Source organism: Centrocercus urophasianus, unplaced genomic scaffold, assembly GCF_019232065.1.
Source record: "Centrocercus urophasianus isolate 14NV4802_14NV808 unplaced genomic scaffold, USGS_Curo_1.0 seq_40, whole genome shotgun sequence".
Taxonomy (NCBI): Eukaryota; Metazoa; Chordata; class Aves; order Galliformes; family Phasianidae; genus Centrocercus; species Centrocercus urophasianus.
The window spans coordinates 2852688-2868971 of NW_024884978.1; the positions used below are offsets into that span (position 1 = coordinate 2852688).

At 40.9% G+C, this 16284-nt stretch overlaps 1 protein-coding gene and 1 long non-coding RNA gene across 5 annotated transcripts in view; one reads left to right on the top strand and one right to left on the bottom strand.

Annotated features, from left to right (window-relative positions):
* The window catches only part of ERN1 (endoplasmic reticulum to nucleus signaling 1), a 29439-nt gene extending 25030 nt beyond the window's left edge, over positions 1 to 4409 (top strand). For all 3 annotated transcript variants that reach the window (XM_042832838.1, XM_042832839.1, XM_042832840.1), the window contains 9 exons: positions 325 to 415; positions 726 to 915; positions 1397 to 1496; positions 1901 to 2100; positions 2475 to 2622; positions 3035 to 3162; positions 3559 to 3682; positions 3918 to 3985; positions 4108 to 4409. In XM_042832838.1, the coding sequence (XP_042688772.1) occupies positions 325 to 415; positions 726 to 915; positions 1397 to 1496; positions 1901 to 2100; positions 2475 to 2622; positions 3035 to 3162; positions 3559 to 3682; positions 3918 to 3985; positions 4108 to 4314 (1256 nt within the window). In that variant the 3' untranslated portion in view covers positions 4315 to 4409. The remainder of the gene's footprint in view (positions 1 to 324; positions 416 to 725; positions 916 to 1396; positions 1497 to 1900; positions 2101 to 2474; positions 2623 to 3034; positions 3163 to 3558; positions 3683 to 3917; positions 3986 to 4107) is intronic.
* A 2638-nt stretch (positions 4410 to 7047) lies between these two features.
* LOC122167929 lies at positions 7048 to 13459 on the bottom strand. Of its 2 annotated transcripts, none has more exons than XR_006171108.1 (2): positions 9069 to 13459; positions 7048 to 7450 (listed from the first exon to the last, which is right to left on the bottom strand). It is a non-coding gene; the product is annotated as an uncharacterized LOC122167929 (long non-coding RNA). The 2 variants fall into 2 exon arrangements; XR_006171109.1 differs by having other exon boundaries at positions 9056 to 13459.
* Positions 13460 to 16284: the final 2825 nt, after the last annotated feature.

Below are 16284 nucleotides of genomic sequence, written 5' to 3' on the forward strand. Positions count from 1 at the left end.
ACAACTACTAAATCCACTTCCTTTAATTATCACTGTGCAAATTCAACAGAACTTTCTAGAAAGATTTTATCTGTTGTCCAAGACCTTTTCAGACTTACGTCAGGTGTTTTGTACTGAGTATGTTTGAAACTGTGAGTTGAATCACACACCAGGATTTGCCTACTCAGCACGAGTACCAAAATGCAGCTGTTCATTTCTTTTGATCATCTGTGTTGTGAGTTTAATGTTTTTTTACTTCCAGCATTCTTCCAGCACAGTGCACAGTAGTACAGGGCTGGCTTGATCCATCCTAAAGCAGTCTTTCTGCTTCTTGTTTTCGTTTAGATGACGATACCAACAGAGTGATGGTTGGCAAGATTTCATTTAACCCAAAAGATGTACTGGGGCATGGAGCTGAAGGAACAATTGTTTACAGGTAAATGACTTGCATTCAGTATTTAACAGACCAATTTTTTATTGCATTATTTTTTAAAAAGCAAACAAACCCAACACCTATGGTGAACAAAAATACTTTAAAGTATTTTGCATGGTGTGTTTTCATGGTGTTTCTGCTCTAGCAAAAACTACTCCTCTCAGATATGTTTAAATGACCAAATGTATTTGCGTCCAGCGTGAAAAATACTTCAGTATGCCTTTGTGAAATGCCCTGTGTTGTCATTTGTTTTGTACCTTGTCCACGTTAGCCTTGTTCTAATAATTGGTTGAGGTGACTTTCCTGCCTGCAGGGGGACGTTTGATAACCGTGATGTTGCAGTGAAAAGAATTCTTCCCGAGTGCTTCAGCTTTGCAGACCGCGAAGTGCAGCTGCTGCGAGAGTCGGATGAGCACCCGAATGTGATCCGCTACTTCTGCACGGAGAAGGACCGGCAGTTCCAGTACATCGCTATCGAGCTGTGCGCCGCCACCTTGCAGGAGGTGCTGAGTCTCCTGCAAACCTAAACGATTTTGAGTCTTCTCGCTGGAAGGCCTTCAGTTTCCCTTAGCTTCTGCAGCAGATGTCCCAGTTATTCTTGCCATCTGTGAAAGTTAAACGTTCCTAAAACAGGAATATTCTTAGAACTCCAGGAGTATCCTCCAACCCTGTACTGACCTAAGGGAAGAAGTTGTTGTCCTTTGATACTCCTGGAAATCACTCTGTTTTAGGCATCCCTCTCCTACCATCTGGACCCTCAAAACTTGCTCCTGGAAAAACAGTGCTGTGCAGAATTCTAACTCTGAATGACTTTATACAGCTCATCACCTTCAGACAGAAAGGCTAGTGCATATCCCCAGCTAGCATTAGGCTGCCCACAGTTTCCTGTTTGGTTTTTTTTTTTTTTTTTTGCATATTATCTATGCAGAAACTTATTAAGTGATTTTATGGTTCTATCTTCCATTTTTCTGTTGTCATGTACAGTATGTTGAACAAAAGGCCTTCAGTCACCATGGCTTACAACCTATTACCCTCCTGCAACAGACGACATCTGGTCTCGCTTACCTGCACTCCCTCAGTATTGGTAAGAATGACTTTATTTTCAGTACGGGATACAGACTGATACATTTTCTTAACTATGAAGAAGGAACTGGTCTGGTGCTGACCTGTGAAGTGATTGGCTTCCCCTAGTGCTAGCAGCACACAATACGGTCTGTCCTAGCACTAGACTGCTTCTTATGTTCTGCCTTCAAAATTCTGCTGCATTTAGGGTAGCCATTACCATTTGTTCAGAGCACTGCATGTTTTTTGGAGAGAAGACATGCAAAGTGTGTCTGCAGAACAGTGACTTGTGATGGAATTAAAAAATGTGCCATTGACAGTAGTTTGATGAAATAAGCAGTGGGTCAGCCTTGTGAAAAACGTACAGTGCAAATTTACAAATTCTGTTGGGATTGCCTGGAGTGCATCAGCAGGTGTCTGTTACAGTGCACAGGGACCTGAAGCCCCATAACATCCTCATCTCGATGCCTAATGCCCACGGGAAAGTCAAAGCGATGATCTCAGACTTTGGCCTGTGCAAGAAGCTGGCAGTGGGCAGACACAGCTTTAGCAGACGGTCGGGGGTGCCGGGAACAGAAGGGTGGATTGCCCCAGAGATGCTGAGTGAAGACTGCAAAGAGAACCCTGTAAGTGTTTGTCTTCCCTTCAGACCTCCCTGCAAGAAGGCAGCACAACCAGCAGGTTGCACAGCTGCAGACAGACCTTAAGATGTGCAGTGCTGGATGCCCCAGCACTCATGCTGACGTACATTAGCACTACCTTTTTTAAACTCTACTTCTCTCTCTCACCGTATGTCTGTAAGTATTTATTTACATGTAGCCATTTCTTTCAATTAGTAACAAGTCTTAAATAGCAAGATGTGATTCTGAGTTGTATTCTGTGCTCAGATGCAAATAACCACATGATGATGAGACATTCTCCACAGGAAAAATCTTGTTGCTATTAATTAAATAATAAACAATTATTATTAATTAAATAATAAATTATTGCTTATTTGCAGACATACACCGTGGACATCTTTTCAGCAGGCTGTGTCTTTTACTATGTGGTATCTGAGGGCAGCCACCCCTTTGGCAAATCTCTACAGCGACAAGCCAACATTCTGCTGGGTGCATACAGCCTGGAATTGTTGGATGCAGGGAGGCACGGTAAGAAAGGCAAACAAAGATCACTGCTGAACTCAGTGAGTATCCAGTGGGTGCTAAAATTGTCATAGAAAAGGCTGAACTGTAACCCACAGTGAAACCCACTTGGCAATGGTGAAAGCTGTACTCCTGCAGTGAAGCTCCTGAAGTTCTTAGTATTCCTCTCCAAAAGCATCTCAGTTAGTTGGAAAAATCTGGATTCCTGCAAGCTTGACAGTAGAGTTTAAAGGGTTGGAAAGATCTTCCTAATTGCATTGATGCCGTGTAACCTTCTGTTGGTTGCCTACAGTATCTGTGAGGGTGTCATTTGAGCTCTTGCTTGGGATTGCATAGGAGGAAATAGGAAATTTAACCATTTTCATACAGAATATTAGCTCTCCCTGCAGCTTCTGAATGCTCACCCTTTTCCTTGCAGAAGACATAGTGGCTCGTGATTTAATAGAGCAAATGATAAACATGGACCCTCAGAAACGTCCATCTGCCAGCTGTGTGCTAAAACACCCATTCTTTTGGAGTTTAGAAAAGCAGCTCCAGTTTTTTCAGGTTTGTCACAACCATCAGATCTTGAATTCACTGTTTTCATCCCTACTTTGTGCATGTTTGAGGTGACACAATACAGGATAACATGTTGCCAAGCCAGTTTTTAAGAAGAGAGTAGACCGCTGTGGTGAACGTGTGTATTAAGCGTGGGGTGGGAACTGGGTGAGGACTTGAGGTTCTTTCCAGTCTTTTCTATTCAGTGATTAAAAAGAAATACAGCTTTTGGCAGATAGTCTTCTGTGATTGTATTTCACCATCTTCATCCCAAGCATTATTCCTTGCACAGTATTTGTCCCAAAGTAGAATCACCTCCATTATCAGGAGGCCAGAAGCTGTAATTTGAAATAACTGGGAAATGCTTAAGAATGCAACTGAAAATAACTGGAGTGTCTCTTCCAGGACGTCAGTGACCGGATAGAGAAAGAAGCTTTAGATGGTCCAATAGTCAAGCAGTTAGAAAGAGGAGGAAGAGAGGTGGTGAAAATGGACTGGAGGGAGCACATCACTGTTCCTCTTCAGACAGGTAACAAATGGTCTCTTGTCAGAACGGCAGGGAGTTCTGTTATCCCCGGTTTGCACGGACAAGAAATTAAGGACAGGGTCTCAGTTCTGGCACAGTTTTTCCTTGTCACCACAGCATTTATTCAAATTATATGATGTGTCTCACTCAATATATGAACACCTCATAAACATACATTTCTTTTGAGGCCAGCAACTACAACTGCCAGCATCAAAACAAACGTTAATTTCTTTGGCAGATCTTCGAAAATTCAGATCGTATAAAGGAGGCTCAGTACGGGACCTTCTGAGGGCGATGAGAAATAAGGTAAAGTTTCTGCATATGTAAACCCAACAGACTAACAGGTTACTTGTGCATGAAAATACACCTTGTACAGGCAGACTGGAAGACTCCACCTGAGCTTTCCCCTGTTGTTTTGTTTCTTACAGAAGCACCATTACAGAGAACTGCCTCCTGAGGTGCAGGAGACCCTGGGCTCCATCCCAGATGATTTTGTACATTACTTCACAGCTCGTTTCCCTCACCTGCTCCTACATACCTACCACGCAATGCATATCTGCTGCCACGAAAGACTGTTTCAGCACTACTACGATCAGGACTCTGCAGAGAAGAGCATTGCAGGAGATGCTGTTTGAGAGCAGAGCAAGCTTTCTTCTCTGGAACCAACATTCCAAGCACAAGGCTGTGAAACAGGCCTACCTTTCGCAGGGAAAAGCAGGATCAAAGAGCTGAATTGTCTCTTTGAGGAAACCAAGCTTCCAAGAAGTGCCTTGTACTGTGCCTGCACTGGATCAGGAGATAGTAGGAGACCAAGGAGCAATGAAGCTGCAAAAGCAATGAACCCTGGTGCTGGAGTTATCCCAAGGAAGGTCTCAGCAAAGTGAAGAGGGAGAGCAAAAGCTGGATATAAGCATCATCCACTGTCCCTATACTGTACTTGATGTTGTAAGTTGCATTTTACTGCAAAGAATCAAAATACAGTAACTGAAATTATAGATTTACTAGGGGGGTGGGACCCGCAAACGGAACCTTTTAGTTGCAGCAAATCAGAGCCTGCCATTGCACTACTGCCACACTGCATTAGGCACACTGCAGTGAGGGTAGAGGGAATTGTTTTTAGTGAGGCAAAACCTCTAAAAAGACTTACCCTTGTTAAATCAGCATTACCCTGGAAACAGACCCTATTTGAGCAGATGAAGTTAGAAAACTTGAAAAAAGTTAAAGGCTTCGCAAACCTCACTGTTTTAATGTCAGCCAGTATTCCCAGGAGAGCTAGAGCAGTACTTGATTTAAAAACCAGCGTCTGCACAAGTAACTTCAGGAGATATGCTGATGTCAGCAAGGAACTGCTCCTGAAATGGTAATGATTCACCCACTGCAAGCATTCCTTCCTTTCTTCTAAGGAAAAGGAGTGGCAGCTGCAGAGCCAGAGGTAAGAAATGAGTCCTGGGTAAAAGAAGCTGAATGGGAACTGAGACGTATCAAGCAGTGAATTGATAGGAGGAAGAAAGCTGCAAAGTTACCTCATTTTCTGCTTTATGTCCATGGGAACCTGTGTTTCTAAAGATGCAGTATTTCTCTTCTTTGGCCCTAAAGCTGTGACACAAAGCATCAAGTGTGTGCAAAGGATGAAGAAATGCTGATTTCTAATTTGACAGAGGTGGGTGTGTTCGTCTGCAATGTATTTATTTAACATATTTATATTTATTTAATAACTTTTGATACCACTTCCTAGTAAAAAGTGGTACGAGTACAAAGCATGCCAAATCTTCCTTAATCATTTTTGTATTTATATTTAATCATATTATAACAACTGGAAAAGTTATACTGCATCTTTCAAAAAATTCATTAGCTAGAAGAAAAGTGGAGATTGACCTGATTGTGCCATTGTGTCTCCAACTAATAAATCATGGACTGTTCTGTGTGTGAGCGATTGGGCACTTACAGTGACTGTACTGGGACACTTCACTGTAAGGTTTTTCCTAGTTTTACAGTGTGTGAGAGCAATTTACTATTTCTACAGCTTAAAGAAAAAAAGTACTTTTAACTAAGGAGATTCAAAGCCTATTTCCTATTTTTGTATTTCTCATGTAAAGATCTTTTATAATTCTACTAAATAAAGACTTGTACTCTCATAAAATGACTTCAGTGATGAAGTGAGCTACACTGCTAGCACACATGGATTAATGCAGGTTTCAGAACCAGGGCTGGAGACGGTGCAAGGGAAGAGGAGCAGCACAGTCACACCAACCTCAGGTTCATATTTTAGCATAAAACCCCCCTTCCTGCTATTCAGAGCTCCAGCTGTGGTGCAGGACAGGAAGAAGGGGGGCAGGGGGGAGAAGCAACAAGAAATAAAGGAATGCATATAAACATATATATACACATATATAAACATATACATATATAAATGTCCACACCACTACAGACTTGAAAGTCTTCCCTCTAACACACAAGGAGGAGTCTTTCTTTTCAAAGGCACCCATTCTTACCTCTTAGAAACACAAGGGCCTCGATTCAAACTCTGCTTCACTGTATTACAAAGATAATTACTATCTGACTTCCTCCAAACTAACAAACAGAAAAGCCAAGAGAGAAAAAGCATACACCTGCACTCAGGGTGGCCCTGCTTTATTTACAAAACAGGAGTCATGGGGCAGATTAAATACAGGCTCATCCTTTACATGCTCACAGTCAAATACCCCAACAATCTGACTACTGAATCAAATTTGGGAGAGCTTTAACAAGCCTGGTGACAAAGCTCCTGTCTTGGCCCCCCTGTAGGCCATCAGAGCACACCTTCTGAAAGTCTCAGACACTGCTGAAATGGCCTGAGGACAAACACTGCATCATGTCACACAGTACTGAAAATCAAGGATTTAATATTTCAGTATCTCTCAAGAAATTAACCTGTGAGTCCAATGAGTACAATTAAATGAGACCAACCTGCCTAGCAGTTATCCATGCAGGAGAGCTGCAAGGACAAACATCCTCATTTCTCCAGTGCTTTGCTGTTCAGAACAGACAGACCACTTAATGTCCCCTCCACTAGGTTTCATGAAAATGCTATTAGATACTTTCCCCCCAACATTCCCCTCCCTCTCCAACATAATCTAATTTCTCTGTACAATCAGTTCAGAAAAAGGACAGTGGATTAACACCAAAAGTTAAATATTAAAAAAGATTCACTTACTTCTCGTCTCCAGGTACAGACCAGTTCCTGAATGGTTTACAGACACAGAACGAGTCAAAAGTTATGGTTTAAATAACATGAGGGAAAGTGGGTTTCATAAACACTGTGAAACAGCTCACATTTCTTGCATTAATTTAAATAGGTCTCAAGATGAGAAAAAAAAATACACAGAAGCAGCGTTTTACTTATATTTAATCAGAGACTGTTACAAAGCAGTTTGTATACATACATACGTATGCGCAGTTATCTATGCCTGAAATACAGTTCACAGAAGGTTCCCAAGGGATGCCAATGATGTTTGCTCCATATTTTCTTTGAATCTTCTTTGTAAACTGAATGCTATAAAAATTAAGCTACAATTATTGGTGCTTGCATGCACTAAAGCAATGCACATACTTACCAATCCTTCTGAAATCAAATTCAACATCAATATTTTGCCCTTGATCAAAGATCACTGATCCCATCCCCTTCATACCACTTACACAAGAGCTGCATCGAGTTACAAGAACATTCCTGACATACTGGCATCTGTAGCTGGGCTACTGCAGAGAGGGATGCATTTCAATAATGTGCTTCACCTGAGGAAGGTAAACAGGAGTCTGAGTTTGCTGCACAGTAACTAAAGTCTCCGAATGGGCAACCTGAAGTCATTAAGCAGAAGTCTGAATCAAAGTGTGAACTGGCTCCCTGTTCCCTACTTACTCCTTCAGAACTGCATCAGACTGGAGAACTGCTGTAACTGCATCAGAAGGTGAGCTACGTCTTTAGACTGCCCACTTGAATATGAAAGCTCAGATTCCTCCTGTTTTGTCCCATCTCAAAAGAAAATAAACTTAATTCTACCAAAAAATACTCCAACTGCCATAAAGTTTCACAGAAAGATAACACCCTACTGCAGTTCACACTAGGATCTATCCCAAAGAAATACAGTTTGCTGATGAAACAGTAAAGAACCTCATTCATTGCCAAGCTGGGGTATAAGTAGTGCAGGTCAGCATTCACCCATGGGCAGAACCGAGTTTTCAAATAGTAATTCAGCAGCCAAAAGCAATTCGTTACTTATTCTTACTTACAATAATTATTACAATGCTCAGTAAATGAGGATCAACTACACAAGGCAGAAGGAAGAGGCACAGTCTGTTAAGATAACAGCCTCACAGCGAGGAATTCCTACTAAACATGCCATGAAGTTGTAGGAGGCAGAGGCAAAGATAAGCTACAAAATTTATTACACAACTCTTGTTCTCCTCTAGGGAGAAACACCCAAGCAAAATTATTAAAGTTTACACATCACTACTTTTGCAAAGCAATTCAGTGTGAATGCCTGAAAACCAACACAGAGAAGATGCTGGGAGATGGGCTGTGTCCAACTATTACAAGCACTGGGAATCCCCTTGAAACCTCACCTTTCTTTGATGAGATCTGCAACATTACATACAAGTTCAAAACCCCCAAACAAGCAATACTGCTGAAGTGTCACTTCACTCTTAACTAGTGAAAAGCATTACGTGAGCCAGTGAAATGTCTGTCTGGGTTCTGCACTGCTACATCCTTGTGTAATTATCCACCAATGGTTTCCAAGAGCCCCTCAAATTCACTGTGTGATAATTCACTTACCAAGTGTAAGTTAAGGCACAGAGTTTCACGGCTTATCCAGCAGTGAACCTATCCTATGTGCCACAGCACAGAAGATTTTCATCTCCCACACTGATGTGTGCAGATGAAGCATATGAGGCTTAACTAGAAGTGGGCCATAAGTCAGAGAACAAGCAGCTCCTGGCATACCAGCTATACAGAGCAAAATTCTATTGGTAGCAACAATAACTAACAACTAAAGAAAGGTTACAGTACAGCTACAAATTCTTACAAACTGAACTGCTTATTCCCCAGCACAAGTATCCTGTAATTGGCTCACTGATAAAACTGCCTTCTGCAATAGGCAATGAATGGAGAACTGGCTGACTTTAAAACACCAAAGGCAGCCTGGCTTGCACATAGTACCTAATCCACAAGCACAGTTAAAATCATTAGAGACCTTCAAAAGATTATCTAGGTATTCACTCACTACTGAGCACAGCAGTAGGTAACAAAGATACAGTGACATTTCAGAGATCAAAATTCCCTTTGTATTTAAAAGGTATCATTTGAACATATTATTTCAAATAGGAACATCAGGTACTTACAGATTAAACTAACCTGTACTGGCAGTGCTGTAGGATATTTCTTCTCTACCAGTAAGTAGCAAATGCTGAAATTCTGCTGCTAGTTGACAAAAACACAAATTGTATTAAACCAAGGAGTTCAACCTGTAATTTAGTTTTTCAATTAAAAAAGCTGCCGAACTTCAATTACTACAATTTGTCACTTATGAAAAGCATATGAAGCGAAGGCAACTAAAACTACTTTCAATTTGCCTTTACGTTTCTGTTATTTTGATAACAAGCCAGAAGTTTAACAAGGTAACCCCACTGCCTAACACAAATAGAAAGGAAATCACAATACTTACATTGCCAGGGTCCTTCATTAAATACTCTCATAAAGTGTTTTCTTATTCTAGACTTTACAAATGAAAGAGCAAAATGTATTTTCTTCGACTAGAAGCTAAAGAAGTCAGTGCCTGCATGTATCACACACTTCTACAACACAATGGGGGGACAAAGAGAAAGAAAGAAGCTTTGCATGACATCTTTATTTCACAGCATTATATACTTCCCTAAGCTGGGACACTGAAACAGTTTCCATAGTTGTATGGCATAGTTTTTGGGTAATTCTAAGTTGCTACCATCCAAAACCATTTGTAGATACCGATTACTTAAGGCAGCAGAAGTTGAAATTCAACACCTACCCTCTTTGAAAAGAACCTGGGAATGTGGCTAAGATGTAGGGAAGATTTAAGATAAAATTTGAGACATGAGAAACCTGGATCTGCTGCAACATAGTTACCTAACACACTGTAATGCCAACATGTGGATCATCTGCTTGTGGTTAACATGCTGCTTGCACTCCATCTCTACTGTTTCCTCAGGATGTTTCAGCTTCTCTGAGAAACACGAGCATTAAGGTATGCTCAGGACTTATCTGCAGAGAAGCTCAGTTCATCGTTATGAAGCGGCAGTGCTGCTGCCTGGTACTACTGCAGGTGAGCCTAAAGCAATAGAACAAGTCAGCATAAACTTGTTCAGAAGGGACAAGGTGCGTTATTACTCACAACAGAGGTCCGATGCACAAATGTAAGTCCTCACCGACAGCCAGCACAGACTCATCAGGACGCTGAGAGCAAAGGAGTGAAGGCACCAGCCAGGAGCACACAGCTCAGGACGGGATGCTGCTGGCTGCAGAGGCGGCACGCCGAGGCGCCTGGCTCCCTCACACCTCCCAAGAACTTCCACGGAGCAAAAGAGCATTCACTACACAACAGAATCTCTGAATTCTGTACTAGAATTGTATTTTCTTCCAGTAGAGCCTGAATAAAAATCTGCATTCTCTGATAATCAAAAGATTGCATAAAGCTGCTGTTTAAAGGAGAATACAAGAAAATTATCAGAAAGTTTTTTTCAGAACTTCCCAAACAAATCAGCTCCATACGTAACACTTCAGCCACTCAATGAACACTCACTCCATCCCCTGCAGGGCTGCCTCTGAGACTTCTCACTCCCAAACTCCTGTTTACCTCACTTAGTTCTGACTGAAAATTGCAGCAGTCACTATCACTGCATTTCTGAAGCAACTGCCAGCATTTCACTGGTAATGCTGCCTTGACTGCAGGTGTATATGTACTTTTAAAAGGTAAGTTTTTAAAAGGAGATGGCCTGCCCTCACAGTACTATGGGTCATAGCAGTTATCAGGCATGGCACAGAATACTTCTAAAGCCAGTCAGAGCTCCTGCTGTGCTACGTACTTTTCTACGTCTCTCCTTCACTCCTCAGCACCAGTGGGTTAAAATTCATTCAGTTTAGCAGAATTTCAGGCATTCCTAATGTTTAAGAAGAGTCACGTAGCACTCCACAATCTTAAAAACCCAGCTCTCCAAAACCTGCCTCCACTACTGCCTATGAAAGTCAATTCACTAATATATGACAGTCATTAGAAATGAAATTCCACAGTGCATTATACAGCTTTATGACACTGCTGCAATACTGACAGCACGCACTGGAGTGCCAGTAAAAATGCTGCCAACCTTCCAAATCAATAAATTCCATTTACAGTCTAAGTTTCTTTTGGTACTACCCTCCTTAGATCCACGAGGCATGAAGGAGGTCACCAACAAAGATCCACCAAAAGAACAAGATGTGAACCCTTTGCCATCTATGGGAACTTTTCAGGTTGTTTTAAAGAGACGACAGGGCAGCTATTCTGACAGCTGAGCAGATACTTGCACCTTGTCAGCATGCCATCCTTTGGACTAGAAAGACAGCAGTACTCTGCACACATACCTTTTAGGACGAGGCACAAAGCAAACGGAAAATGCACATCATTAGTTGCTGTAAATTTAAGCACAAACATTAGTCTGTGGTAACAGGTCAGAGTAACACGGATATAGCCTGCTAAAAACACCAACACCCAAACAGGGAACAGGTTGGTCCTGTCCAATCCATGGAGACTTACAGAAAAGGACAGCGATGTAAAGGGTAGAAGCAGAGAATGTTTGAACAACAGGAAAAACCTAGAGCAAAAAGCCTCAGTTCATAAGGTATTGTCACGGAATAGCAGTACATGGAATTATCCTGGAGTCAAATGCATCTTTCAGAAGCAGTGTGAAATTCATTTTCTTGAAATTTTCCAAAAGCTTTAAGAAAAGAAAAAAAAAAAAAATCCATAGCATTGTGATGCTATGCAGTGTCACGTGGTGTGTGAAATCACGCAAAAAATACAAAGAAATGGCTCATCTGTCCTGAAGTATCAGTACACACAGCTTGATCAACAAGGGAGACAGGAACTGCATCCCTGGCACATACTTTCCATGAACATGTAAACCTGCTTTGCTCCAATAAAAACGAAGTTTGCTTTGAGAATGTTCAGCTCTCACCAGAATATCAATGTACTGAGGTAGCCCAAGTGGATTTAAGTAGGGCACTTCATTTACAGACAGTGAAGCACTTGTGTAAACTTCAGCTACTGTTTGTGACACAAGCTAAATACAAGTAGCTGCATAAAAACTACCCCATGCTGCATCATTCTTACATGAAAACTGATGACAAAATTCAACACAATCCATCCAAAATTTGTTTTTTTTCTTTTCCCCATCTGGAGTCTTTCAGAGATTCAGCTACTTAAAGAAGTACAAGTCATGCTGAATACTTAGTTAAATGGCTTCTTTAGATACTCTGGGGAAATAAGAACTAAGCCAAATGCTCCTAGAGACTGAATAAGTGAAATAATGACCAGTTGTGCTGGTGTATCTTAAAGCACTAAGTGTAGCACCACAGTAAGGAAATCAGCAATTACTCTGAAACAGAAAGCAGAGGACACGGCAACTTCCAGTCAGAGACTACTTGGGCCCCCATGAGAAATCCACTCCTTATCCTTCAACACCACTTACTGAAAATCTCCAAGTGCGTCATTACTGATCCCACTCCTGGAGAAATGAAATACAGATTGTGCTCCACAAGAACATTAACAACTTCCTTGGACAAAACTTGCTCCTCTGAAGCTCTCTTTAAGCCACCTCAAGCATTCAAAATCAGCGTACTCCAAGTGAGCAGCACCAGTTTTTCTTCACAAAGGATGGAAGTTTTTGCCAGCTATTCTGCAAAAGTAGTAAATTCAGATAGCCATAACCTTCAGCAAATTTTGGATATGCAACAAGTCCACGTGGTTTCAAGAAAGTAAGATGATTTTTTTCCCAGTACACTGATGCAACAAATTACTGTGAAGTTCAGTGTATTTAAGTGATCAATGAAAAGGTTTTCCTGAAAGTGACAAGCTGAAAGAACTTCAGCTTTCTTTTCTCATTCTTCCATCGACTGGAATCTCTAGTTCTTTACAGGGCACTACACCAACATTTGCTGTGGGGTAGCTCACAAATACAGCAGTCAATGTCCTCCTCCATAGCAACTGTAATTTAGGCTGCAAGTCTGTGTGATAAGGGATGTCACTTCTTAGTTAAAGCCTAAGTATTTCAAGCACTTTGTTAAATACATCTTCCCGGAAGAAAAATTAGTAATTAATCTGTAGTTTTTGAACCAGCAGCATGTATAAAAAGTCACATTGTCAAAAGCAGAACAAATACAGCACAAATAAAACACAGGGGAAGGGGGCAGGGGTACAGTGTGGCTGAAGGACTCCCTGACCATAAGTGAAACAGTACCCAAACCTCTCAAAACACGTTCCCTCCCCGAGACTCTTAAAAAAAACAGTGATAATAAAAAGATTAATATTAATATAGAGCCCATCTACCAAAAGAGAATTAAAAACCTAAATTAAAATAAAAGTAGGGGCCTTCACCAAACTTGCTGCAAGTTTGGGGACATAAATATCCAACAGCCATAAAGCTGTGAAAGCCCCCAGAACGAATAAAATAAATCCCACTTGCCTCAGACTGAACAGGGCAACACTGAGACTCTGCCTCAGCCTGTCCTATGGCAGGGCTATAGGAAGAAGAAAAATTGGAGTTTTAGAAAAAACATGACCCAATTAAGTGAAAGACATGCATTCAAAGTTAACAAAATTCCAGTGATCAAGCAAACCAAAGGAAATGACTGCTACATCACCTATTTCGGCAGGCCCACGCAACTGTTTGTAGCTATTTCTCACCTGGACAGTTTGTTTTGTTTTGTAACTTGATCAGTGGAACAAAGCCAATTGTTTTGGGGCGATTCTCCCCTAACTGACAGTACTTAGTGCTCCAGTTCACCAAAAGAAGAGGGAAAGATTCCATCAGCCACTGAATGTGTTCACACTCACCTTAATTTTTATGTAGAAGCTAGACCAGTACAATTATTAAGACATTTACTATTATTTTTAAATAGTATTAATTTTTAAATTGCAGCCCCAGCTCACAGACCGGATATCAGTCTCAGCTTAACTGAAGAGCCAGAATGCCCTTCTTGCTGTTTAGAAAACTGAGTATTTAATTTCCCATCTCGTATTCCGAATGCTTTGATTCTGCAAAGTAACTCCAGGTTACAGATTCAATTTTAGCCAAGCTTTAAGAGAGCAAGTGACATAGCTGCATTTAGGTATCACTCAGTAAGTCCATATGGAAAACAACAGCAGAAACCATAGAAGGCAGATGCAGCTGAATGTCTTTCTAGAAGCTTGCTTTTGTTCTCTTATGCATGCACAGAGCAAGGAACAGTAATCCACTGAAATTATTACATATACATCCCAGCCTCAAATGTATTATCAGCACCTGAAAATCTCATCTCTAGAAGGAAAAAAAAACAAACTCCAAGCATTTTAAAAAATAAAGACTTTCTGGTCCGTATACACAAGATCAATTTTCAGGAATTTATTTAAAGCAGACTCTGTCAAAGTAGAAAGGTATCCTAAGGACAGAAGAAAACAATCCCAGCAAGCCTTCTGATGAACTAGTCTGAACTCCTCTGAGATTTCCTCATGTCGGTATCAGACATCCAGCTCTAAAATTCAGCAAATGTAACAAGATAAGCCTCTCTCTCATAATGGTATTGAGAGACCATGTATAAACTGTTCAGAACTTCAAGACATTCCTACCTTGCTTTAACATCTTTTACATCTTTTCCCCACTTTGGTCAGAGCTTTTTCCTTTTTTTTTTTCTCCCCTCTAATTCAACACTGGCACAGCGTTCAAATTTAACTGAAGATTTTGACCCAACTGCAACATCTCGTTTGGCTATGAGAGCTGCGACAAGTTCAGACAACAAGGAAAAAACAAAGCTTCTGCCTATAATTCTGTCATTATGGTTCCATAACACAAGATATGTAGTCCTGAACACTGCTGCAATCTCCTTCTAGGGAAAGATGAACTAAAGCAAAAAAACTGCATGCTTGCACTCTATCAGCAATTTTGCACGCACAGCTTCGTTGTAACTTTGTACTGTAGAGTTTTTATACAAGCAATTATTCAAAGCTGTTTTACCCTTTTTGGGAAGGGCACCATAAATCCAACTCTCTGAACGTTAAGAAGCAGTATCCAAAGAAATGAAGGCAGGGACCGACAGACAACAAACGCACAGAAGTACCTGCCTGTTTTCAAAGAGTACACGAGAGACACAACAGTAACTGCAGACAGCTACATTGCAGCTCTTACAGCACAGAAAGGACAGGAGCAAAGGGAGTATCCAAGGGAAGATCACAAAGAAAAAAAACTTTCAACTGCTTGTTGCATATTATTAGGGTACAACATGAGTAATACGTGGCAGAGCTTAGCTGAGGGTTTGTAACAGCATTACTACTGAGGAAAGCTCCATTTTAAGATGTGTCCACACTCTCAGCCTAGGTACTATTAGCTACCGAATGATTCTATTACTGGAAAAATCACACATTTATTATTTGATGGGGGGAACTCCTGGTGAAGACAACTTGCAGAATAGGCTACGTTCACAGTACATGCAGTACTCTTCTCAACTACATTCCCAGGAAAAGTAGGAATCTGAAAATAACATACCAAAGGGTTACAGAAAGCCACCAGAGGGAGAAGGCATTTACTTTACTAGGGGCAGGAAGGCTAAGCATTCTTACAACAGCAATACAACCTTCAGAAAAAGCAAGAATTTGCAAAGTTCTAAAAGCAGAAGTTAAGATCAACGTATAATGTAAGAATTCTATGTGTAACATTACAACAAGGGATAAATAAAACACATTAAAGATCTCTCTAGTGCTTTGCTCCAGGTATCCCTATTAGATAAACAGAAGAAAACCAAGTAGTAAACTAAGGTAAACCAGAATATAAAAGTACTGTGTAAGCGTAAGTTCTGTTAGACTTATGCATAAAGCAAGATGAAAAGCTAACAGAAGATCAGACATCAAGGCCCACTCAGCACATCTGCAAGCCAAATGCTGCACATCTGACAGGTGAGCGGCAGGCAGCAGTGATCAGAGAGAACTGCTTCTCAACAGAGGCTTGGAGTTATGGGCTGAAAACAACACTTCAGGAAAAGCATGACAATTCTTCATGGTTCTACAAAGGCCGTTAGCTGGCATCAGTACTGGATGTGTCAGTGCCTTTATGACGTGTTGTGACACAAAAAATTTGATGCTGAGAGACTATGTAGTATTCTAACCACACTGCACTTCTGAATGACTGCAGGAAGCACTCATTAAAGCCACGTGGAGTACTTAAGTTTAGATAAAAATCCCTCAGGTCCTTCAAGTAAAAGAGCCACAATGCTCAGGATTGAGTGGGAAAAAAAAATATTCATCAATAACAGAAACACTGTGGAACTTACACTGACACAAAAATGCTGACATTCCTTCTAGCACACCCTAACA